Source organism: Zootoca vivipara, chromosome 4, assembly GCF_965207765.1.
Source record: "Zootoca vivipara chromosome 4, rZooViv2.hap1.1, whole genome shotgun sequence".
NCBI classification, from domain to species: domain Eukaryota; kingdom Metazoa; phylum Chordata; class Lepidosauria; order Squamata; family Lacertidae; genus Zootoca; species Zootoca vivipara.
The window spans coordinates 11,789,056-11,816,474 of record NC_142587.1 but is presented as its reverse complement, the minus strand read 5'-3'; the positions used below and the strand labels follow the sequence as shown (position 1 = coordinate 11,816,474).

Here is a 27,419-nt window from a genome sequence, read left to right as displayed (position 1 = left end):
GTGTCAATCAATGAAGGTGCCAGGTCAACTTCCCTGGGGAGAGCATTCCACAGATGGGGAGCCACTGCAGAGGCCTCTTCTTGTGTTGCCACCCTCCAGACCTCTCAGGGAGGAACACAAATAAGGGCCTCAGATGATATCAGGGTCTGTACGTTCATATGGAAAGTGGCAGTCCTTGAGGTATTGCGGTCCTGTGCCATTCAAGGCTTTATAGGTCAAAATCAGCACTCTGAATTGGGTCTGGCAATTTGCAGCCAGTGCAGTCAGACCAGGATCAGTGTAATACAGTATGTTCAAACTGTCCTGCTCCGGTGAGCAACCCGGCTGCTGAATTCTGAACTGTCTTCAGAGGCAGCACTATGTGCAGTAATCTAACCTTGAGGTGACCAGAGCAGACAGTAGCTGGGTTATCCCTGTCCAGGTAAGGGCGCAGCTGAAGGGACAACTACCATCTTCGCTAATTCTGATTTGTTTTACCTCACTGCGCTTTATTATTCTCATATCGTGAGCTGCCTTCCTGGAGACCTATGCTAAAATAAGTTGGTACAGAATCATAATGTATGAAGGGATCCCCAGGGGTCATCCAGCCTAACCCCGTGAAAGCAGGAGTACGCACAGGGACTGAACCTCGTTGTTACCAGGTCTAACCAACTAAAGTTATAAGGAACTTTGTAAGAAATAAACGAACAAAAAAACCCTCTCTTTTTTTGTCGGCGCAGCACAGAGGACTGGACTTTTGAAAACAGCACCGCTGGGAAGGGTTGAGAGCCCCCGTGAGGGAAAACCCCTCTCCTTCCGCCGGCCGACGATATCCCGCCAGGCCCAGAGGCCGCCTAAGGGAAAAGTGACCGTTGGGCGGGGGAGGGGAAGGAGCCCGCGCGCCAGCCAGTCAGAGTCGTCTTTCCCACCGCGTCTCCCAGCCGCGACAGAACCCCGGCCACCGATTGGGCCGCCGCCGCGGCGCGCGCGGGACTTGGGGGGCGTTCTGGTTGGTCCGGAGCCACGTGTCCTCCCAAATCCGACGAGGGCAAGGCGGGCCTCCTGTTTCCTAGGCTACAGAGGGAAGGCGAAGACAGCTCGTCACGTGGGGAGAGGGCGGAGGACGAGGTGGGGAGGAAAAAGAAAGGAGGGTGTGTGAGAGAGTGTCTGTGTCTCTCTCTCTCTCCGTGTGTCATTCAACTTCCCCTGAAAGCGGCGATTGGCGGAGACGGGCGGCTGCCGTGCACGTGACGCGGCGCCCCGGCGCTGCCCGGTTGGTGGTTCCCCTGGTTACGAGGAATGAGGGGGCGGGGCGTCCGCCGCGGCTGGCAGCCGACAGCAGCAACGGGAGCGCCGCCGCCGCATTAGCAGCGGCCCGTGAAGGCGGCGGCCGCGGCGACCGGTAGCGCCGCCCAGGGGCAGCCACGGCTGCGGGAGCGGCCCACGCGCCTCCTCCCTTCGCCCTCCCTCATAGCCATGGCGGCGCCGGAGGTCGCGGCGGCGGTGGCGGCCGCAGGCGGGTGAGCGCCCGAGGAAGAGGCGGCGGCGGTGTCTGAGGCGGCCGGTGGGCGAGGCGATTCGGCGAGAGCCTGGCCCGGGAAGAGGATGCGCGAGTACAAGGTGGTGGTTCTGGGCTCGGGCGGGGTGGGGAAGTCGGCGCTCACCGTGCAGTTCGTCACCGGCACCTTCATCGAGAAGTACGACCCCACCATCGAGGACTTCTACCGTAAGGAGATCGAGGTGGACGCCTCGCCGTCCGTGCTGGAGATCCTGGACACGGCCGGCACCGAGCAGTTCGCCTCCATGCGGGACCTGTACATCAAGAACGGGCAGGGATTCATCCTGGTCTACAGCCTCGTCAACCAGCAGAGCTTCCAGGACATCCGCCCCATGCGAGATCAGATCATCCGCGTCAAGAGGTGAGGATGGGGGCGGTGGTGGGAGCCTCCGCCTTGGCTAGGAGAGACCCCTCGCTTCTCTCTCTCTCCCCCCCCCCCCAAACCTCACCCAAATCCCCGTTTTCCTGCCTCCTCTGTGTTTCCCTGTTTCCTCTGCGTTGCTCCCACCTAGCCTCTTTGCCTGTTGCCCAGCAGTTCTCCCCCTCCTCCTCTTGACTGCTCTGCAGGGAGCTCTCTACCCTCCTTGAGGATCGCCTTCCAGGACCGGGGACCCTCATCCAGCACCGTTTCCTTGTGCCTTATTCCTCCAGATGGGCCCTTCTGCCCTAGCTTAAGGTGTCAAAACCTACCTGCCCTGGCAAAAAAAACCTACCATCCCTCAGACCAATCCCACACATCCTGACTGGTTCAGCTTCACCCCCTCCCTGCCTGCAGGTAGCGCTCTCTACCGAACTGCAGGGAGACTTGCCTACCTCTTAACACCCAAACCTCCATCCCCTGCTCAGTATGTCAACCAATTTCCTGCCCTTTGTGTGCTGCCAGAATGTAATTACATGCCCAGTTAGTATCCTACACTGCATACTTCCTTGGGAATCTGGTGAGAAATCTTGTCATTCCTGTTCACCCACTATATATATATGTATCTCCACATGGTGTCTTACTTCCAGATCTATCTGTCCTCGGTGCCCTTGCCTTGCCTATATTTAATTCTGTTCCCATGCACAGAGCTTTCAGTTCTTCATTCCACCCACTTCTGGAGCTCTGTGTTGCATCTCCCAACAGCCTGCAGAACTTCTCCAGGTCCTGACCGCAACATTGGCATATTCACCTCCAGCTTTCTTTAGGCTTTCAGCATTCATAAACCATGCTGGTTATCTTGCATGTTCCTTAATACACCTTCCTCTTTCCTATGTTTTTGTACATGTGTCTACAACTTGAATATAAAGTACATCTCACATAACGTGTTCTTGTTGCCTAGATTTCTACTTTATAGAAGCATTCTCTCTGCCTGTATTGTTGCCTATTCACATTATGTGCATAACAGATGCCCACCCCTTCAACTATACATCAGACAAGTGGTTTGGGATTTCTTACTTTCTACTTCTGAAAGCAACTTAACACTGCCTAAAAGCACTCAAAATAATTTTACCCATAGTAAACACTTACCTTTCCTTGTAATATTGGAGCCAATGTCCTGATGGGGTCTTCCATCCGGCTGGGTCAAATTGGGGTGTTTCCTTGATTCTCTGGTTGTTAATTTACTTTTCTTGCAAGGTTTAATAAGATGGCATTAGAGAAAAGCTTTACTCTTTGACTCTTCATACTGAAGTGATTCAGGCAAGATCTTTGACATCCTAATCAGCATGAAAAATATATTTCCAGAAGCTGCATCTCTTCAAAAAACCCTGATAATTATTAGTGTTAAGACTGCAGAATTTTTAAATCATAATTGATGTGCCTGTCAGCATCAGCTTATTTCATTGTCCACACGTCTAGATGAATGCCTTAATCTGCTTTAAAATCAGCCCTAAAACGTTAAGTGCTGAAAAGGTTTTGAAGGTCCAACCTCTTGCATTATGATAGAATCTGCTCATATCTAAATACTGAAAGATTACCCTCTTAAGCCTCTCTACTGCTATTTCACAGTACTATGCCCAGTGCAGTTCAAAATGAACAAGAAAGATAACTGTTAAAAAGCAATAAAATACTGCAATAACTGCAAAGTTTGAAATTTAGTAACCAAATGCAAACCATACCTTGGCAACAGGCCTTGCAGTTTACCAAAAGCCCAGCCGTTAAAAATGATGTTGACAAGTTTATGAATGTATATAAGAGTTGCACCTGGTGGGCCTCCTTGGGGAGCAAATTCTGTAGTGCAACTGTAGAGAAGGTCTTGCTTTGGGCATCCTCAATACTGATTTCACATAGACTCTGAACTCTGGAGAAGAGCACAGTGGGGAGGCAGATGATCCACATACTCAGTAGATCCTAGTTACAATTGAGCAGACAAAATGCCTCTGGGGCAAGAAAGAAACTGAATGAAATAGCTTGTCTTGTTGAAGTTAAGAGTGCGCCATACAGTGGGGAGGCAGTGGCACCTGTATTCTCTGCCCCATGTAAAGAATTGCATCTAGTTTAAAGGAGCATTTCCCCAAAACCCTAAGAGTTTTCCTGCCATCCAAGCCTCCTCACAAGAAAGAGTGTTGTTTACATAATTTGAAAGTGGCAGGAACAGACAAGTACAGGGGACTGGGAAAGCATGGTCCTTTCCCCTAGAAATAATAGCATTTATTATATTAACAACAGTAGTTTTAGGCACAACATCTAATCTACTTTAACCCATAGCCTTTAACCATATGATTGACATGCCCAGCATAAGAGGAAAACACAAATATCACAGTATAAAATTCCTTCCTAATCTTAACACACCATTATTAAGCCACATCTGTAAATGTATTTATTTTATTTTTACGTAATTGTGTTTTTTTGGTCCTATGACTCTGCTAGTGATGCTATCTCTGGAATTCATTAATCTCTCCCAGGATATGTTGTGGAATCTATTCCTTGAGGGAAATAGAATTGTAAGCAATGGTTGTTACTGTGATTTTTCTACTACTATTGAAATTCCATTGGTGGCAGTACCAATGGACATAGTTTTTTTCAAACCGCCAAACTGTTCCAATCAAAATAGATGGCCTCTCTTAATTTATTAAGATGCTATTGCATTATGTTGTTAATGTGACCAATTGGTGACATTTTATTAATGACTCTTCTGTCCCCTGTCCCAGATCCAGAAATGGAATACTGTATATCTTTCCTTAAAGCTTTGTCTTCAACATTCACTAGTAGAAGACATACAACTGGGTTAGTTGTTGTTGTTGTTTTTCCCATGGTTAGAAACGTATTTTTTATACCCAGATAAAAACAAGTATCAAGGAAGAACAAGCAGTTCATGGTGGGGGAAAGACAATCCCTCTATCCCTCTGTTGTTAGGGAAGTGTGCAGAGAAATGATGACCAAATACCTACCAATGTAGCCTGTACTTTACCAGGTTGTGCACCATGCAGAACATCTTTTGCCATCTTCTGAACTCACTTCCTGGTTCTGCTGGAATAAGCACCACCATCATTTTCCTGGGCACCAGGATCCCCCCCCCAAACTGTGTGTGGTCTACTAATGGGCCCACCACCTGGGAATTACAGAGCTAATCTGTACCACTGTTCTTACAAATAAATTTAATCATAGGCTTTCTGTATTTACATGTGAAATACCAATATAGTTACTGATTTTTCTGTGTGTGTTTTCTACAATATGCTACTGACCTTGGGATGAACAGTGGTTTCAGACTAAGGAAGCTTAAGCCATCTATGCTTCTGGTTAAAATGCTATGCTCTCCTGCGTGTGTGATCCCTGGTTCCTTTTCATTCTGTATTTTTGTCCACGTATATCTGATAAACGTTCTAAAGATACATGATCTGTGTTTCTTTTGACATTTCCACAGTTCCAGTAGAGAACACAAAGCCATCAATCTGTGGAATTTGTCTGAAATCTTTTGAGGAAATTCTGTGGCTACTTTTTAACTTAGATTATATGCTATTTTTAAAATATAAATTAGCACAAAGTCTCAAAACTTGATAGGATCTATCATCCTTAAAACTAACCAATCATTGTACAGTGGTACCTCAGGATAAGAACTTAATTCGTTCCGGAGGTCCGTTCTTAACCTGAAACTGTTCTTAACCTGAGGTACCACTTTAGCTAATGGGGCCTGCCGCCGCTGCGCGATTTCTGTTCTCATCCTGAAGCAAAGTTCTTAATCTGAGGTACTATTTCTGGGTTAGTGGAGTCTGTAACCTGAAGTGTCTGTAACCCGAGGTACCACTGTATATGAACAGTGTCAGAATCCAGATGACTGATTGCTATTGCAGCTCCTATGTATGCTCATATGCCCCACTCCCCAAATAGGGTGGACATTTTCAAGCAATATCAACTTAAGAACTCCAGTGAGACTAGTCAAAGGTTTTGTTAGTATAACTGAAAAAGCCCTCTGCCCGTGCACTAGGCAAGGCAATTACAAACAGGTCCTTGGAAAAGTGTATAGAACTTGCTTTTGGGGGGGTTACCCTACTTGAAATTTTGAAACACAGGTTGCATCAGAATAATGTGTGTCAATAAAGTGAGTTCTACTAGTTACACGGTGCTTTGTTTGCCACCAACTCTAGCTGCCCTCCATTACTTCCTCACAGATGTCATAACAAGAATAATGGGGTTCCTATCTGGATCTGCCAGTTTGCATGCTTCCTTGGGGGAAGTGTTCCTCTTGCTGACTTGGCAATTTGGCAGAATCAGAGATCGTATGTGGAATGTCTTCTGCAGCATCCATGTCAGTCTACACATCTTTTAGCAGTAATCATGCTCAAACTACTATAATAGAATGAACCACAGAATAGACCTTACTGTAAATCTCAGTGCTGATTTCAGGCTAATTCAAGTAATCATTATTCTATGTTAAGATGTGGACTGAGAAGTGTTTGGCTTTTTTGTTTCCAGGCATGTTATGAAATGACCATGAGGCTATTTTACCATGTGTTTCCATCCCAGTGACCATGATATTAGTGTTTTGGAAACACTGCGTAATTTTCACACCGTGAAAAATTACGTAACTGTATACCTAGAGGAGAAAGTTCAAGTTATGTACACTCAGTCCACATGCTGCAGCCTGAAAAGAGCCATAAATGTTGGTTCTTGTGCAACTAAATCTCCATAACTTTGTGCCTTGTCTTTCACGAAACTTGCAAAAAGATTGTCAGTCTTTGAAATATCACCTTCTATACCAATTGTTGTAAAAAGTAGACATCTGCTGAACCTGTATCTTGTCCTGCTAAAACTGCAGATGTAGTATTGTTGTACCTCCACCTTTCTTGGAAAGATATCCACCCCTGTAGTCTATAATTGAGCATGCTTAGTTCTGAAGCCGAAGATAGCAAGCCACAGTAACACGGGTTGGAATCTTTTAAAGGAAAAAGCACAACAAATAATTTTGGGCAGAAAATTTAGCCTGGATAACTCAGATCATAAGAATGCCAAGGTTGCAGGCATTTTTAAGATTATTTTTGAGCTGACTAGGGATAGCTCAGAGTATGAGACTCTTAATCTCAGGGTTGTGTATTTGAGCCCCGTGTTGGGCAAAAAGATTCCTGCAATGCTTGGAATTTCACTAGATGACCCTTGTAGTCCCTTCCAGCTCTACAGTTCTATGAATTAGTGATATTAGAATATTCATGTGATGTATTTTCATGTTGCAGCATGATCGAGTAAGTGTTTAGGAACCTAATGTACTCCCCTTCTACAGAATGGAGAAAGTGCTGCTAATTGTGATGTTTTGAAGATTTCACTATTCATTTCCCCCCTGCAGCTGGAGACTTGCTGGTGCTAATTCATTTGTGGTCCTACTGTCATTTCAACAATTTTTTTTTAAAGAAAGAGCCCTAGTAGCTTTCAGAATACATTCAATGTTCAGCCTATGTTTGACCCAGTGATTGTCTGAAACCTCTATCATATCTTTATTTTAAATGCCGAAAGGTTCAGAAGTTGGAGATAATGATATTGGGTTGGGACCAGACTAAGTTGAACTTGGTTCTGATGGGTTTCACTAGGAACACCAGGCTGGATCCAAAGTGCATCCAGGAGCTTTTTGAAACTGACTTCTTGTCCCCTCCTCCCTACAGTAGCCATCCAGTTTTCAGGGAACCTGTCTGTCTCCTGCACAACAGATTACCCTATTTGGCATGTTCCCTCATCTTCAGGAGAGCATTTTGCAGGGTCAACTGCTGTGGGAAGGAGAGGGACACAGAAAGCAGATTCTGTCAGTCCTATTGTGCACTCTTAGACTTTGATTTAGTCCTAAGTCATTAGTAACTTTAACCAAATTTTGGTTAATTAAAAATTTCCTTGAATTCTTTGCAAAATATTTTCTCATTATGGATAATTTCTTCTTCCCCATCTACAGATTTTAAAAAGAAATGTACATTCTAAGTGCCTCAAAATTCTATTTTTTTATTTTCAAATCATTTTCAATGTCTGTATTTACAAAAATAATATTTCTCAGTTATAACAATAGGGATATTGTTGATTCTAACAGGTTCAAGCCATAGAAATGTTGGGGTTAAAAGCAAAATCAGCAGAAACTGGTTGAGAAACTTACACATAGAGACCAAGGCTTAAACAAATGCTTGGTTTAATGGAGAAAGGAAAAATTACAAAAAATTAAATTAAATTAGGCTTACACAAAATACCCACACAACCAAACCACCCACCAAGAGCACACTGGGAAAACGCCCAGCACAGAGGCAACACACAACACCCCTGATATACCCTGCATCATCAGCTTCACAGCAACACCTGTAGAGCTGCTCCACAGCTGCAGAGCCCCAGTCATTAAATCTTTCCTGACTCTTAAAGGTACAGTGAAACAATAATGACACTTTTACACAATCATTCAACATATCCCCTGCAGTTCATTATTGTGAAACAGAGACAAACTTTGTACATGTCTTTCATGCGCAACTTTTGGAAGTGCTTTAGTAAAGATGTCTGCAACTTGTCTGTCACCGGGGACATATTCAAAAACAATTGTTTTGTCAGAAATCAAATTCTTTACAAATTGTAAACGTAATCTCAACACTCTAGTGCGCTGTGTGTTGGTTTCTGAGCACAGGATAGCAAGTCCACTCTGGGAATCGAGATAAACTTTTACTGGGAGTGATACTGGCATCTTTAAGTCTTCAAATATTTGTAAATACCACTCTATATCACGGATGGCCTGAGTACAGGCATATAACTCACTTTCAGTTGAAGAAAGACAATTAATCGTTTGATTCTGTGCTTTCCATTCAAAAGGACACCCATTATAAAAATAAACCATACCAGATGTACCTTTGTAATTATTTTGCTCTACAGCATGAGATGCATCACAATATATTTCAAAACCTTTGTCAATAGATGGTGTAAATTCCAATCTGTAACGTTTTGTGTGTTTGAGGTACATCACCACTCTCTTAAGAGCTTTGAAGCATTGGGTAGTGGGTTTTTCTACAAATTTTGCCAGAAAATGAAAAGCATAAGTTACATCTGGCCTTGAAACTCTTTGAATAAAATTGAGCTTGCCTATGGCAGAGCGATACAAAGTTTTGTCAGAGAACGTGTTATTGCCATCTGTAAAAGTGAAACCACATACCATAGGCGTTTCTTTCCCATTTGCATTCTTTAAACATAACATTTCAACAAGATCATCTATTTTTGCATTTTGATGAATCAGATAAGAACCATTTTTGGCTTCTTCAATTTGCATGGATATATAGTTTTTAGCTTTGCCTAATTCTACCACATCAAATTTTTCTTGTAACAGTGACACTATCTGTGTATATTCATGTTTAGTTTTTGTAGAAATTAATATATCATCTACAAACACACATAATTTGGTCACAGAATTTCCATTTTCTTTTGTAAATACACAGTTATCTGCCTTGCCTTGTGTAAAGCCAAAATTCAGCAATTCCTTCACTAAAGTCTGATGCCAGTTTTTACCACTCTGATGCAAACCATAAAGAGATTTATTTAGTTTGCACACTACTCCTTTAGTGGCGATTACGCCATCAGGGACACGCATAAAAATTTGTTCTTCTAAATCTGCAAACAAATAGGCAGTTTTTATATCTACATGATAGACAGAATGTCCACGCTGGGATGCATCTTTTAACAAAAGCTTAACAGATTCATATTTTACGCTCGGTGAGTAACACAAATCATAGTCTTCACCTGGGATTTGCTGGAAACCTCTGGCTACTAACCTAGCCTTGTACCTTACAACTTCGTTTTTATCATTCATTTTCACTTTATAAACCCATTTTGAATCAATAACTCTCATGTCTGGGGTTTGTGGTACAAGAGACCAAGTGTTATGCTCTTTTAAAGAAGCTATTTCAGCATCCATAGCTTTGTACCAATTTACAGCTTCATGCAAAGGTAATTTTTGAACATCATTGTAGCATTTTGGCTCAAAAACTACTTTATTGGCATACACAGTGTATAACTGCTCTTTTGAAAACCGTCTTGGTTCCTGTCTCTTTCTGTCTGAACGTCTTAGTCCTGAAGAAGAGCTAGGCCCTTCAGAATCAGTAGAACTATTTGGACTTCTAGCTTCAGACTGTAAATTGCTATCATCAGACTGTTGAGACTCTTGTGGGCTTTTCTTACTCTCAGAAAACTCAGAAGAACTTAACCTTTCTTTAGGTGTCTGTGTCTTTAAATTTTCAAACAAATCACCAGACACAACAGGCTTTTCGTCTTCAAATTCACTAGTATCCCCTGCTCCAGCTTCTTCCTCTTCTACTTCTACTTCCTCCTCATCAGCATTATCTAAACCAGCACTATCTTGAAAAATAGCAACTCTATTCCAATTTACAGTTTCAATCATGCTTCTGGTAATATGAAATTTGCCAGTTGCTGGTACATAAACTCTGTACGCCCCCTGCTGGTAGCCCATAAACTTTCCTTGAACACTACGCTCATCCAACTTGTGTCTAGCAGGGTAGTGAATAATAACGTCTGAACCCCAAATTCGCAGGTATTTTAAATTAGGGCGTTTTTTAAACAACATTTCATAGGGTGTAACATTTAAACTAGAATGATAGGATCTGTTTTTAACAAAAAGATAGGCATGAAGAGATTCCGCCCAATATTCTTTCCCCAAATTAGCATCATGCAAGTAAGTTTTAACACCTGCCTGCAAATCACGTTGCACTACTTCTACAATCCCATTCTGCCAAGGACTTCTAGGGCAGGACAACTCGTGAACAGTCCCCTGCGCTTCCAGGAAATGTGAAAATTCCTCAGAAACAAATTCTCCCCCCCTGTCAGAAAACAAATGCTTTATAGGTTTGTTAAAGTGGGTTTTTACCCAGTTGCAAAAAATCTTGTACTTCTCAAGTGCTTGTGACTTTTCAGCAATGGTGTAAACAAAACAATATCTGCTGTACTGATCAATAAGAGTAAGCCAATATTTTGAATTTCCTAAAGAAGGAGGGAGTGGCCCTACTAAATCACAATGCACACGTTCAAATGGCTCTGTTACTTTCCTGCCTGAGCATTTACCCTTTCTTGCAACTTTTATCTTATTCTTACAACAAGATGCACATTGCATATAGTATTTACATGGCTTTAAGTTTAGTCCATCAACAATCTTCTTTGTCTTTATCACATCTGTGAAATTTAAATGTCCCAAAAGTCTATGCACCTCATGAATACATCCGGAGTGAGGCTTTACATTTCTCAGCCCCTGACTTGGCTGGGTTACTCTACAGTTCACAGGTGGCTGTGAATGCTTTTTAAAATATAGTCTATATAAACCTTCAGACTCTCTGGCATACAATACACGCTTTCCCCCTTTGTAGAACTCACATAGTGATTTTGTGAAGCACACAGTTACTCCTTGGCGTGCAAAGCAACTTACTGATAATAAATTGTCCACTGATGGGCAGTAAGTGCAATTTGCTATTGTGATGTTCAAGGAGTCAAGTTTCACAGTACCTCTGCCAAGCGACTGTAGAACGTCGGAGTTGGCCAGATGAATGGTGCCAATTTCCTCTTCGAAAGAAATAAACAGACTTCGGTCGTTACAAAGATGAATTGACGCCCCGGAATCTACTACAAACGATTTCCACGTGTCATCTTTAATTACTTTACGACCTAATTCACGAACATGGAATGCTCGCGGCTCACGTCCATCTTTACGATGTGCTGCCGACTGCTGGGTTGCTGTCTGTGATTTACGAACTGGAACGGACCCTGAAGCATTTTGCTTTTTAAATCTGCAGTCCCTCGCAAGGTGCCCCTGCTTTTTACAAAACCAGCAATGCTTGGAAGTTTTGAAAGCAGATGAATCACCACAGACTTGCATACGGCGTTCCTCATTATTTTTAGAAATAGGAGTGCTAATCCCACAAGCCTCCCTTCTGTCCAGCTCGCCCATCAATCTTGCTGTTACCCCTTCCACAGTTAATTGTGCTGGAGGTACAGCAGATATCTGGCTAGCTATGGCAGACGCTGACTCCTTTCTAACGTGCACTGCCGCAAGACTGTCCCACATTTCTTTGGCAGTCTTCTTATTTCTTATATACACAACTTGCTGATCACTAACAGACAAGTTAATTAATGCCCTTGCTTTAGCATCACCTTTCGACCAGGCATCGGTCACAGGAGCAGGAGGGTCCTCGGTCACGTACTTCCACACATCACGGGAAGTTAGAAGTGCTTCCATGCGAAAGGACCATAGACTGTAGTTCTCGGCCGTTAGTTGCGGGAATGTTAAAGCCTTCTCAGCCTCAGCAACACGGTCTGCCATGCTGGAACTTTTCAACCACCAGCCCACAAAACCGTTGCAGCAGAAAAGAAGGAAAAAACCTTTCTAAACCTTTCTCCAAAAACTAACATGTGCAGTTCCACGCTCAACCACTGGGCCCATAACCAAGATGTTGGGGTTAAAAGCAAAATCAGCAGAAACTGGTTGAGAAACTTACACCTAGAGACCAAGGCTTAAACAAATGCTTGGTTTAATGGAGAAAGGAAAAATTACAAAAAATTAAATTAAATTAGGCTTACACAAAATACCCACACAACCAAACCACCCACCAAGAGCACACTGGGAAAACGCCCAGCACAGAGGCAACACACAACACCCCTGATATACCCTGCATCATCAGCTTCACAGCAACACCTGTAGAGCTGCTCCACAGCTGCAGAGCCCCAGTCATTAAATCTTTCCTGACTCTTAAAGGTACAGTGAAACAATAATGACACTTTTACACAATCATTCAACAAGAAACGGTCTTGAGAAATAAATGGAATTCATAATGAAAATATGAGTCAACAGTTTTTTGCCAGTTCTTGCACATAAGGAGATTAAGAGGAGAGGTTTCTAAATAATTCTACCTTTAGAGAACCTGACTCAACTGTTAAGCCTTTCTAAATTGTGGGGTTAAAAAAACAAAATAAAACAGCAGGTGGCTACTTCAACAAGGGCTAAAAAGGATATACCACTGTAAGCTTTCAAAAGTTAAAAGTAGTTTGCTTACAGAAGCACAGATTAAGAAATGTTTTGTAGGAGAGGGAGCTGTATATTCCTGCGTATAAGACTACTTTTTAACCCAGGAAAATCTTCTCAAAAGTTGGGGGTCATCTTATAAGCCAGGTCGTATTTCTTATACGGCAAGTATATCCCAAACTCTATATTTTAATTGGAAAAGTTGGTTGTCTTATACGCCCAGTCGTCTTATACGCTGGAATATACGGTAGATATCATTTATAATTACTAGGTAGAGTTTGACACATCACTTGCATGCTAGAACAGCATTTGCAGTGAAACTAGGTTTTAAAATGTTTGTACAGTTATCGGGCTTGCACTTTCCCAGAAAAGATTTTTGTGGTTCGTTGAGAGGTGTTTGGGAAAGACTGAGTATGGGAAAACATTATATCCTAAAATAAACATTATATCCTAAAATATTTTTCTAGGGAATAAGTAAATACATTGTTGTAGTTCCAGAGACGTCATCAGAATTCTCAGGCGCTCTGTAATTCCATTTTATATGTGGGGTAGGGTGGGGCAAAGGGGACCTCCTACAGTGTAATTATATGTATTCTGGATCAGACCCAGGACCTAACATTTCTCACAAGGATCAGTCAAATATCGCTAGGAAGTCCACAAATATAATATGAGGGCAATAAGTTGCTCCTGCAGTTGTTCCATGGGCATGCTGTTTAGAGCCTGCTGCTTCTGGTCTTGGAGGTACCATAGCAGTAATAATAATAGTAATAGTACAACCACGATTTTATTATTTATGTGCTGTCCATTTGTGTTGTCCCAGCCACACTGGGCTGCTCCCAACAATAAAAGAACAATAAAATAAAAGAACAATAAAACATCCAACTATTTTTAAAAAACTTCCCTGAACAGGGCTGCCTAATTCTGTTTTAGAGATATCTGAGTTGATGGACACCACCCCATAATTTGGCAATGACTTCTTAAATTTTAATTATGTGTTGTGTGAACTAGCACCTTTTTTGCCTGTCCTGAATTTCCCACCATTCGTATTCGTTGGAGAAACCAAGGTTCCAGTATTTCTGAGAGGTAGAAAAGCATCTCTCTCTAATCACTTTCTCCACATCAGGAATAATTATATATACCTATAGTAAGAAGTTGCAACTATAGTCGTACCATGTTTTGTGACCGGGATCCGTTCTGGAGCCTTGGCCGCTAGCCGAAAAGGACGCAGGACAAAGTGCCGCGTCTGTGCATGTGCACGGAGCGGTTTGCACTTCTGCGCATGCGCGAGTGGCAAACCTGGAAGTAACCCATCCCGGTACTTCCGGGTTTGCCGCAGACGTTCGGAATGGACGCTAGACAAGGCGGACGTTCGTGGAGGTATTACTGTAAATGACAGCTTTCCTTATGCCTGATTTAGTGCTATGTGGGCTGGAACGTTCCAAAGTATCTATTCTAGATAGAGGCAAGTTTGGGAAGGCTAGCTTATGTAATAGAACAATGGTTCCTAGAGGGTCTGTGGCACCATTCACATAACCAAAACCATATCTCTATGGTAGAGATATCAAAATTTTCAAAGGCTTTGAAAAACAGCGCGTCCACAGTAGGAACTACTGCATTAGAAGGTTGCAGTGGCATTGCTTAATCACATAATATGGTGGTTATAGAGCAGGCATGGGGAAAACTTGGCCTCCAGATGTTTTGGGGCTACAGCTCCCACCATCCCTAGCTAACAGTACCAGTTGTCAGGGATGATGGGAATTGCAGTCTCAAAACATCTGGAGGGCCGAGTTTGCTTTGCCTGTTGTAGAGCATCCTAGGTTTCCATTGAATCCTACCTGTTGTTTTAGCCTTGGAAAAGATTTGTATACCTAGATAAGCCAGCTGACTCTTCTGCTTGTATCCATCCCCAAGATCACTTTAAAAGTTGTTCGTACGGAAGTGGCAGCCATGCACCTTGCAAAAGTTAGGGTTGGGAGCATTAACTGATACACATAAATCATTGTAGTTAAAATGTAGATTTTGAAAGGTTGTTTTTTGTTTTCTTGGAAATGAAACTTATGGGGCAACAACTGCCATGTTTTTGCTTCTACACACTCTGAAATCTCCATCTCTAGAGTTTGAACAGGGAGTGAATCAATGGATTTTATTCACAGTCAGAATTAGTACAATAATTGCAAATAGGAACATTTAAAACTGGAATTTTCTTTCTATATTAATGGAACCCAAACACAGCTGCACTTCTGGAAAAAATAATTACTGCAGTAGAAATCCAGGCATTGGTTTTAGGGCGAAATGATTTCTGCAGTAGACTTTTAATTATATCTGAAATGTAACTTAGTTCCAGTTCATCCCAATGGAAATACACTTTCATTTGGTATGCATAGGTGCTATGTGGATAATGTACATTGTACACACAATCAAAATAGTTGGTAGCCTTGAATTTTAGGTACCAAATAACTTGAGTTGGGCAAGTTGATGTACTAGATCATTCCACTTCCAGTAATTGCATGGTGAGGGAGGAAGGAGAGCAGATAATATGGCTGCCTGATATATGGGGAAATCCTTGATTCCTAAATATTGGCTTCTAGTTCCTAGGAATTTGAAATGTTTTCCTGGCAGTGTTATATTTTAAATAAAAGTTCACTCTAAGGCCAATCCCTCCAGGAAGTGATAGTTGAACTCTTAACCAATGAATATCTACAAATTACATGTCTGGTAGCCAAATTTGCTTTGGCAGCCAAGAAGCTCTGCTCCAGTTACGTTAAAACATTGTAATTCTAAATTTCTGCATCCTTATTTAATGGGGATAATATGCCACCAGTTGGTTAAAGTCTGAAAAAAGTAATTCACCATAATACATTATCCTGACATTAAATCTGTAAAAATGCTTGTCATCTCTGGATAACAATATTACCTGTCTATTTTGCTTTTTTACTTCTGACACGTGTATTTACCGTATGTGCCATACAAATTTTGGGCCTCTTGGCTTCCTTAGGTGAAATAAAATATGTGTTTATTTGGGAAATCTCAGTGTTTGTTCAAAAGTAGACTTCCATGTGCTGATTGTAGAGAAGACTCTATAAACTTTATTATGCCCAAGCAATATTTTCCACTTGTGGCCTCTCTGTCATTGATATATCAGAAACTGCTCAGGGAACCAAGGCATTTATTGAGAAAGATGTGTGATGTACACTAGAAAAACATTCCTGTTCCATAGCCTAAGATGTGAGATACATCAGAGAAGGATAAGGAGGATTATGAAAAGGAGTAAATTGTTCGGCCTGATCAAAGGTGGGGAAATGGTTTGTTCTATGAATGGGTGTGTGCAGAGGCCTGAAGGGGGTAAATTTAAACCACATTTCCCATATGTATTCAGGATATTTTGTAAACAAAGTGCACACTAATTGGCATCATCACAGCAAGCTGACCTACAACTGAACAGAGCTTTTATGTCGCCTAGGAGGGTGACCCAGAGTTTCTGTTATTGCAGCCCATGTACCTTGTGGGCTATGGTATTCTGTGGATGGAATCCAAAGGATTTCCTTCCCCTTGATGTTGTTTCCCCAAGAAATATTTAAGACAGCAGCAGTGGTGTTTGTACTGAGGTCTTGCTATAATAGAAATTTAAAAATAAAAAAACAAACTTGCATCAATTCAGAATTGTTTTTTCTCCTTCAGCCATTTGATTTTTATCAAATGAACCCTCTGCCTATCTTCTATAAGAGACATTTTCACAGGCGGATGTTAGTGCATTTTGAGCCACTGTTCAGTTGATTTGTGATAGTTTGCTGGTGTTTTGTATGTGATGTTTTTTTCAGAGGATGATGTAATTCTTTTGCAAAATAATGTCTTTTCTAGAAAGAACCATTGCTCTGGATGTTTAGGTTCTAGCTCCGTGCTTCTCACACTTCTGGAGTTGGAGTGCCAGACTCTTTATTGAGTCCCCACTATAGGGTAGAATCCAGAGTGCTGCATGTGAAATCCTGCACATGGTCTACAATTGCTGAGGACCTCCATTACTTCTCCAGGCCTTCAAACCCCTCCGAAAACATCTTGGGAAATGTGCTTCTTCTTCTTGGTACCTGTGCAGTCAAACACATGGGTCATATACACGCACAGAGCCTCATTTAGGAACATCCTCAAGCTGCCTTAAGAGTTCTGGCAGGTGTCCCACTCCAGAACTTCAAAGATGATTTAAGATCAGATATTCAAGAGGGAAGTTGAATATCCAGTAGTCCCACCCTCCATGTACACACATCAAGGGATTTTATAGTGGATTATTGAAGCTCAGATATTCATGGGAAATTCACTATATTGTGACTATCCAATGTAACATAGAGATTCAAAGAAAGCTGGTGACACGAAAGAAATGCTTCGTATTTGGGGGATGTTCTAAAAAAGAGTTGTGTAGTGTACAGTCAAACATATTTTATATCTTAACATCCAGAGTGGCATGGGCTTGGTTCACACAGTGCTAAACCAGATTTAGTAGCAAATAATGCTTAACACTGAGGTGTCTGGCAAGTTATCACTTAAACCTTGGTTTATTGCATTAAAAAAATGTTAAAAAGCACTAGTGGGAGCAGCCAAACTTTGAGAGCTGCTTGACATTCTTGATGCTCTTCACTCGTGGCTCTGTTGCTTTTGGGCAGTGACTGCTCTTTAACCATAGTTAAGAAGGCGGCCCGGATTCACCCATAATTCTTAAGCTATGGTTAATGTTAACTAAGATATATACCAACTATAAACTTTGATTAATGAGCAACCTTCAACCATAGATAAACTATCATTAAACTGATGTGCTGGGTTCACACATAACACTAAACCGTAGTTTAGTAAGCCATAGTTTAACACATCATGGTTTAGTGTTGTGTGCAGGCCAAGCCATTGTGGTTAATGTTAATTATGATTAGTCTGAACAAGCCAACTTTTAAACCATGGTTACTGAAACGGGCTTATTTAAAGTAACCATTGTTAATGTGAATTGCATTTCTGAGTCTAGATGACACAGCAAGTTGCAATTAAGAAGTGGAAGCTTCTGGATTTGACTGCGTGGGAAGCACTCAAGCTCAAGGTTCAGGGCAGCTTGTTCCTCCTTATGCACATTGCAGTAGATGATGGTTTTTAGGTGATGTTACAAACCAGTGTTCAAAATTTGCCTTTTTGTAACTGGATATTGGCCACTTGCAACCAAGTGAAGATTGCCAGGTGTCAGGACAATGTCTCCACCATCTGGAGGTGCATGCCTGGGAATCCTTGGATCTTGCCTGTTTTCACGCACTAACAACACTTCCTTTGGAATTCTATCTGTAATATTTTATCTGCACAATCTGCACAAAAAGGACCCCTGGGGTTATCTAGTCCAACCCCCTGCAATGCAGGAATCCCACCTGCAACTGTCCCTGGGTGGGCTTGAACCACCAACCTTCTCGTTAACAGCAAGACACACTGACCCATTGTTCCACTTACCGTAAGTGGTTGTACTTCGAGGTTAACCAGCCTTTCTTAAAAATACAACAAAACCTCTCCCCTCCATGAGCAACTCACTTGCCACTGCATGTTGAACATCTGCAAATCCCAAACAAGTGTGAGCATAAACAAGTCTGGTTTTATTATTTCCCCAAATTGCATTTGTTTTGTGTGCATTAAGAAAAAAAATGCCAACATTTGTGGTGGACACATGTAACCTTTGTATAAAACTGTATTGCTAGAAGGAAGTTCATGTTACAGCTTCTTTTGTCATGGCTCTATTGATTTCTGCATTGCAGCATTACATTAAAATAAGGATATTTAGTGAAGCATGAATCATAGATGACTACAGACGTAAAATGTCTCCCAACACTTCTGCTTTCTGAAATGCTGCAAGAACACCATGCACTTTGGTACATTTCAGCACACTGTATCTTTATTCTGGAAGACACATGAATGGCCTCTTTTCTCTACTCACTTCAAAGATTTCCAGTTTAAAATAATATGTGCACATATTGGGGGTGGGAACCAACCCTGGATCTCACTGATTTCTGACAGGTGATTTGTTGCCATTTGGAGGCCAGATGGCTTGAAAGTCACATTTTTTCAATACAACTTTGGGGTTCCTGAAATTACTGCAATTCTGATTGGGCAGCTAAAATATAACAGATAGAATTCCACAGGATGTGTTGCTAGTGGTGGACTTTAGGAGACAGAAGAACGAGGTCCAGCCACTCTTGATTGACGGAATTTGTGTGGAGAGGGTAACAACGTTTAGATTTCTAGGCATTGAGTTACAGGAGGATCTGTCCTGGAGTGTTAATACAAGGGGGCTTGTGAAGAATGCGCAGCAGAGACTGTATTTTTTGAGAATTTTAAGGAAAAACCATCTTCCACAAAAGCTGCTGCTTGCCTTCTATCACTGTGCCATACAGAGCATGCTCACGTACGGTTTATGTGTGTGGTACGGAAGCTGTACTTCCCAGGACAGAGCAGGGCTGTGTAGAATTATTAAAACAGCAGAGAGCATTATTGGCTGCTCACTCACCACCTTAGAACAAATTTACACCACCAGGTGCCATAGAAAAGCACTAGATATATCAAGAGATCCAACGCACCCTGGTCACCATTTCTTTCAGCTCCTGCCATCGGGACGGAGATATAGAACAATGCAGGCAAGAACGAGCCGTCTCAGGAACAGTTTCTTCTCTAGAGCAATTTTGGCCTTAAATGGAAAGCCTGGACTTTGAAGTCATCTTATTTTACTTGTTATTTTGTAGTATATTTACTGTTTTTAATTAGCTTTTGTAATTTTGGATTATGCGGAATGCTTTATCTGAGTGGATGTAGCAACCGAGTAATTTCGTTGTTCCCGCAAGGGGACAATGACAATAAAGATATCTTATCTTATCTTATTAATGTGTGAAAACAGGCAAGAGAGTAGGTGCAAGGAGGAATTGAGAAAAGTGTGGGCATTAATGGCAAAACCACTTTCCTCATGTGAACCAAGCTATTCTCTCTCTCTCTCTCTCTCTCTCTCTCTCTCTCTCTCTCCCCCCCCCCCCCCCCCGGCCTTATCGAAGCTTTTTAGAGACAAACATGTTGTGGGAAAGTACTAAGATTTCAGTAGATGGTTGTATACTGATGAACATTCTGTTCTTCATTTTGAAACATCATGTGAAGCAACGTTGAAAGATGCTAGAAAACTGGGCTAAAGATCCCCAAAACGAGTCACATTGCCAAATCTTCATTGTACCATTTTTCAAATCCAAGATTCTGCATTAGTATATTAGGCATCATTGTTTTCCTTAAGATTGCAAAGGGCTTTAATCTTGTTTTTGTATCTAATTGCAGGTATGAGAAGGTGCCTGTAATCCTGGTTGGAAATAAAGTGGACCTGGAGAGTGAGAGGGAAGTTTCGTCAAATGAAGGCAGAGCCTTGGCTGAAGAATGGGGCTGTCCTTTTATGGAGACTTCTGCCAAAAGTAAAACAATGGTGGATGAACTCTTTGCAGAGATTGTCAGACAGATGAACTATGCCTCTCAGCCAGATAAAGATGATCCATGCTGTTCTGCATGTAATATACAATAGCATTCCAAATGATGGAATTGGACCTGATTTGCTGTATTTTTGGTAAGATGATACAACTGACTACTTCGCTTCGTGGTTTAAAATTGGGTCTCTGGGGATAAATCCAAAGTGGAGTAGCAGCATTAACTGCAAGCGGAACACTGAAGTTGATCAGTTTAGTGAAAGAATTTGGGATAAGCTTCTTCAGTTCACTTGCCTGCAGCACATCTCCTGCACCTGCAGATCTGTGACACAGCCAACAGATTTACAGGGTGAGCACAAACAGTGTATGTTGGCTTTGTCAGACAACAGCTGCTGCTTTAAGTTGTTGTTGATGGTGAATAGGAGAGCACCAGCAAAGACACTTTGCACTCTACATATTCTCCACTGATGAATACAGGTTAACAAAGTATATGTGTCTGCATATTGAATATCAGGACTTGTCACTTGTGGCCAAGTTTACTCAGTCAAATATGCTAATGTCATCCTTGACACAAGCGTTAGTAGGATTATTGGCAAGTTGATGTAGTTGGTCCCCCCACCCCACCCCCTTTAAATTTGATTCTTTTCTATTATCCCATCATGCGAAAAGGAAAATACTCCACCTGTACTTGAAAGTGAAGAGAGGAGCTCTGAAAAATCAACGGCTTGTGAAGAGAATAGTGGGACATTGGAATGTGTTAAATATTCTGCATTGGTGTTCAGAAATGGTGGATTGCTTCGGATGCTGTTCAGTCAAGAAACCAAACAGCCCTCTGTTTACAAAGCGGGAAATGTGTTCATCTCTTTACTGAAACAGAAAGAAGCAACTGTGATGGGGGTAAAAATTTGCTTAGCCTTACTAACAAGGAAATTTTAGCACATTAACAAGTACCACCTTGTAAGGAAAATGAAGCCATGTTGTATCCAGATGTTCCTTTTGCAGAAACCTCATGGGGGACTGTCTGAGCATCCTGCATTTTTAAGTTTAAGGATACCAGTTTATTTCTTGCCTTTAAGGGCTATGTCTTTGATGTGATACCTATGGAATTCAAATTTGCTATTTTATAGCTTTAATATTGGCAACTGGTTAATTGAATTAACTGTGCAAGTTACTTAGACTCAGAAGTTGAATACACAATGTTGTAATTCCATAGATGAGCAAGGAAAAGGTTCTTGTCTTCAGTTGCCTAACATGCTAGTCAGGTGCTGCCATACAGTGATCCTGTTGCCCTGGTTATTGCCGTGACAAATAGTGAGTGAAACATTGTTTTGAAATGGTGCTCAGCCTCTGGTCTTAATTTTCATAGCAGTGGAATACTTATAATTTGCATGACTTAACAGCACCAGTTATATCTATTCTGATGTTTTACAATCAAGGAAGTTTCCAATCAGAATGTCTAAGTTTGAAATGCTGGAGTGATCATGTTGAGCTGGACCTTTACGGATGATTTTGGCCTTTAAAATGCAATATCACTGAGCCTGTGGTCCAAATACCACCCCACAGTTTGGTTTTGCAGTCTTGTGGAGTAGCTGTGTAGTTTCTTGTGTAGACGAGTGGAGAGGCCTGTATGTGTCTTGTGTGCGTGTCGGTGGGTGAGTGTGTGACTTTTTACAAATGCTGTAATGAACTTGAGTTCTGAGATGTTTGCCTCCATCAGCAGAAAAACAACCTGCAATCTAAAGTGTGTCTAAAGAAACTGAATTGAGAAGCATTTTTTTAAAAAGAAATATTGGCAACACTGGGCCACTTTATTTCTGACACTGTGGAACACGTTTAGTTTAGTTCACTTTCTAACAGTTTGAGAAAAATGATGGATGATTATAGGCCACTATTGCCTTAGTCCTTGCATGGTTTTTTCTTTAAATCAAGAACGCAAAGAGTGTAATGCTAAACATGAGGTCCCACTCAAAAAATGTAGCTCCTTCCCAAGCAGCTTGCACAGCCTATGGGAGTTGTGGCACTTAAAGCGTATCACATTGATAGCTTGCATGCGGGGAGGGGAACTGTCATGAGTTCATGGTCCCTAAAAGGTTTCAGAAGGAATTGCTTTGTCTCTTAGGAAAATAACCAGCTTTACCATTGAAATAAATGAGATGGACAGATATAACCTAAACATTGATTACATTTTTTGCTTATTCCAAACATGGTTCCTGTCTTGCATGCCAAGTAGTTTATGCAGTCATAACAGTGACATAAGTAAGATGACTGAAAGACATAAATAGCATTTTTGGTAAAAATAATAATAATAATGGGCATGCTTTTAATGTGGAAGTCATTGCATAATGTGGTGGATTTGAACAGAAAAGTACTTCCTTGATAATGCTTATTGCTGTTTTTTAGAGACAAAGCATTGTGTATTCCCACAAATTGTAACAGTTTTATGTGATGTGTAATTCTAAAGAGGCATACTGTGTGCTGCTTGGGTTCTGCTTACATGGTTATAATGCCCAACCTGGTGCCCTCCAGATGTTTTGGAGTACAGATCCCATGATTCCCCGCCAGTATGACCAACGGTAAGAGAGAATGGAAGTTGTTCAAAACTTCTGGAGGACACCATGCTGAGGAAATCTGCCATAGTGGGACATTAAAGGATGGATTTGACTAAAATATTTTAAATTGGCAGGAGAGCTGCAGTTACTTACATTGACATGGGATTTCGCCCCCCATGTCATGTGTTTAGGCCAGCAGAGTGAGTCACAGGTCAAATGGGTGTCTTGTGTCACCAGTTACCTAGTGCCAATTCAAGAGGTGCCATTGCTCCTGTGTTGATTTCCCCCTCTCCTCTTTCTAGCCTATTCCAGTGAGGGGCTTCTCCTGGACATGTCTCTGTTGCATCAAGATTCCCCACCCCTCACCCCGCTGGCTGACACTGAAGTTGTGCTTAGAATTAAGTCAGGTGATTGTCACCCCCCTCTGACCCAGACCACTTGGCATTCCTAGACCCATGCCACTGGGTTAGTCATACTCTTCCAAGTATAGGCCCTGTAACTTCCTGAAACATATCGCAGTGGTGGCATTCCCTCATGTATAAATGCGCACTAGGGGCACACTGGCATGCATCAGTGCCATTATACTTATTGGGAGTAGCTCGTTAAGGATGACTGCTTATTTTTGTATCCTAATCAGATTCCAATGGTAGTAACTTTTTTGGGGGGTATAACATGCCTTAAAATATTATAATTTAATCCAAAGACCTGCTATTCTTTAGCTTTTCTTATAGAGCTTTGTATTTTTCTGCAGCTGGCATTTTTAAGTTTATATTGTCATAAATGGTTGTAACTTCTTTTGAAAATAGAAGGGGGAAATAATTCCCCTTTTGCCCTTTGCAAACGTAAATCGAACCAGCATAAGTTCTAAAGGTTTTGTGGTTTGTTTGTTTCTTTAGGTAAGGTACCCCCCCCCCCGCCACCCCCAGCAAATATTCATAGCAGCTTTTCAGGACTTTTTCTTCTCATAGGACCAACAATAGAATAGTCCTTTTACCTACACTCCTAATTCTAAAATTGCCATTAATGTCTGTGGGAAAATGTACTGGTATTTACTTTTCTATGTAACACACGCTGCCTACTGTCATCTTAGGGTGGAGGGATGCATGATTTTTCACCAGTGTGCAGTTGAACTGGACTGTAATTACAAAACTCCATGACAAAGCAAATTTGGCAGCTGCAGGAATTCTAATGTGCATTATTCCTCTGTCAGTTCTTGATCGAGGTTTCCAGAAATGATTGCAGTGTGTTTTTGAAAACTAGGCTTAACCATTGACAATTTGGGATTTCCTAGAGTTGAATAAAGATATTTAACAGTTGATTGTTGAGCTCTGTTACAACTGATAACTGAAAAAAAATGCAGCAAGTTTTATAAGGTGTCAGTTGTTTAAATCATGATGTTTCAAAATAAATCAAATTGTACATAGAACTCAATGCAAACTCAGCAGTTGTATTTGGAGTTAAATTATTTTAACAAATAAATTTATTTAATGAAACGTCTGTTGGGGTTCTTTGCACCATTCACTTTCTTCTCTTCTAGCGAAAATAAATAAATACAAATCAAAGAGTGACATTCTTTACTCTACTCTGCTTGATCAGAATGCAGCTAGCTCTCGTCTGTCCTAGAAAGGAGCACATTTGCCCTATATTTTTGGTGAGTGGAATTCAAAGTAGATCATTTTGCTAATGCTTTTGTAAGGCATCATATTTCCAAAAAGCACAAAAGGTTGAAGTAAAATATCAGCAGTGCACAAAGGCCACATACTGACATCAGCCGAGCCTTGATTTAAAAAGAAACGATGCACGTCAAATCCACTATTTCTAGATGGTTACCTTTTGGAGAGCTTCTGTTGCACTGCACATTGATACAGTTAGTTTGGAGCTGGTACCGTAGCACAGTTTCAACAGTGGTAGTGCTAATGTTAACACGATTGTTCCAGCCAACTGACATTGATTAGCAGTTGCATTGTAGTCATGCCAGTATGGATGAAATACCTCATTGTGTAAGATAGCAATGAGTATTGGGTGGTTTTTGTTTCGAAGCCATGCGGGCGCTCAGGTGCCAAACACTAGAGGCTGGCACACATTGTGAGAAGGATGTATTCCGTGGCTAGGGCTGTGGAGATTGACAAATGCTGCTAATTGTACACAGCCGTCAGCTGGTCTTGCTACTGATAACTGGCCCATTCATTCTACAGTATAGGCCCATTTCCACTGCAGTTTTGGCCCAAGTCCTTTTGGAGGCCTCTGGTAGCATTCCACCCATTTAGCAATATATGTGTGTGTTTTGCAAATGAGAGTAACTATATAGGGTCCTGCAGACTACAAGTTCTTGTCTCCTCTCATCCTTCCCCTGCCCATGAGGTTTAACATTTTTATAAAGTCTCCAAGAAAGTTGGTCTTTTAGAATGCTTGTTCAACAAAATTTTAAAACGGTACATGTTAGTTTACAGCAATTAAAAATAACAATCAATGCATAATGAAACTATATGTTACTGTTAAACTGTTTTCTTCAATGAAAAATGTCAAAATCAAATCTCTATAACTTTGATTTTCTACTGATTTGTAAATCAAGGAATTATTGACATTTGGTTTTAATATTTTCCCATGTATTCCAGAAAATATAATTTTAACCCCCCCCTTCAAGCTTCATAGTGCATTAACCAATCCAACAAATGACTTATTTGTTACCTTCTAATTGATGCACCTGTAAATATTACACAGGCATCTACAGAGAACTCAAAGGATTGCTTGCTTATAGGACTTCCTTTCTTATCTGATAAAGTTGTTCCAATTACAATCAGTAAGTTGCAATGTGTTAAGCTGAATTATTGGTTTGGTATTTTACATCATAAGGGACGTGGGTGGCGCTGTGGGTTAAACCACAGAGCCTAGGGCTTGCCAATCAGAAGGTCGGCGGTTCGATTCCCCGCAACGGGGTGAGCTCCCGTTGTTCAGTCCCTGCTCCTGCCAACCTAGCAGTTCGAAAGTACGTCAAAGTGCAATTAGATAAATACCGGTGGGAAGGTAAACAGCGTTTCCGTGCACTGCTCTGGTTCACCAGAAGCGGCTTAGTCATGCTGGCCACATGACCCGGAAGCTGTACGCTGGCTCCCTTGGTCAGTAAAGCGAGATGAGCACTGCAACCCCAGAGTCGTCCATGACTGGACCTTAATGGTCAGGGGTCCCTTTACCTTTACCTTATTTTACATCACGATACTCACATGGTAATTGTTGGAGTGCTGCTTTGGAGCATCACAATGGTCCTATTCAAATAATTACGTTGCATTCTGCACTGAGCAGGGAGTTGGCTGGATGACTTCTAAGTTCCCTTATAACTCCATGATTTTAAGATTCCTTAGTGATCATTGTTACTGAAAACCTATTTCTCTTATCAGGACCAAATTTTGCTCTGTTTGCTAATTATGTTTTTGTAGTGTTGCAAACTTTACAATTATAAAAATTAAACAATGGCTTATGCATTTAGTTGGCTGGGGTGTGTTTACAGATACCCCTAAATTCATATTCTGCTGGTCATCAAAACTTCTAAACGCTTATGAAACAGAACAGGGCCGTCTTAAGCGCCGTGGTGCGCCGGATCTCTCCGGCGCCCTCCCGCCCCGTTTCCCAGCGCGGTGGGCGGCATAGCTGCCAAGTTTTCCCTTTTCTCACGAGGAAGCCTATTCAGCATAAGGGAATTTCCCTTAAAAAAAGGGATAACTTGGCAGCTATGGTGGGTGGGCGCAGCGTGCTGCGCGGCGGGCGGGCAGGCACAGCACGACCTCTCCGGCGCCCTCCCGCCCCGTTCCCCAGCGCGGTGGGCGCAGCGCGCAGCTGTGCGGCGGACCAGCTGGCCAGCGGGCGGGCACAGCTTGCGGCGCCCTCCTGGCAGGCCGGCGCCATGGTGCCCTGCGCCACCCAGCCTATATGTAGGGCCGGCCCTGAAACAGAAGGCTGGGTTGAAATCTCCCCTTCCTACTTGTTGAATATCTCCTATGAAAGCAGGCAAGTTTCTGCTGTTTGGCGAACAGGATAAATTTCTGTATTTTTTAGGGTGTTGCCACTCACCTTGCTGGTTGTCACCGTGAAGTGTGGGGAGCAGGAAGCTATGGACAAAGCCACATGCCACTTCCTACTGCCAAACGTGGAATGACCTGGTAGCGGCATTCTGCAATGTGGCATGGTGACCCTGTGAAAAAAGCAATGAGACTCCTGAAAAATTTAAAGACATTTATTTCCCTCCCCTCATGATTTTGCAGTTCTAATAAAAACTTCAAATGTCAGGCACAGTCGTCACTGAGTGCTTCTACCTTCTTGCACTCAGGAGTACCAGTAGATATTTCTTCTAAGCGTGATGCCAAATGTGTGTTCTCTAAAATACGGTATGCTTTCTTCAATTCAATGTCTTGTTTTAGTCATATGCAAATGTGTT

The 27,419-nt window shown here is 41.9% G+C and overlaps 1 protein-coding gene across 1 annotated transcript; it reads left to right on the top strand.

The window, feature by feature from the left end:
• The first annotated feature begins 999 nt into the window (after positions 1-999).
• On the top strand, positions 1,000-24,483 carry RAP2A (RAP2A, member of RAS oncogene family). The gene is made up of 2 exons (XM_035115453.3): positions 1,000-1,898; positions 20,302-24,483. Exons 1-2 carry the CDS (start codon positions 1,585-1,587, stop codon positions 20,537-20,539), a joined length of 552 nt encoding a protein of 183 aa, XP_034971344.1. The 5' UTR covers positions 1,000-1,584; the 3' UTR covers positions 20,540-24,483.
• The last annotated feature ends 2,936 nt before the right edge of the window (positions 24,484-27,419 follow it).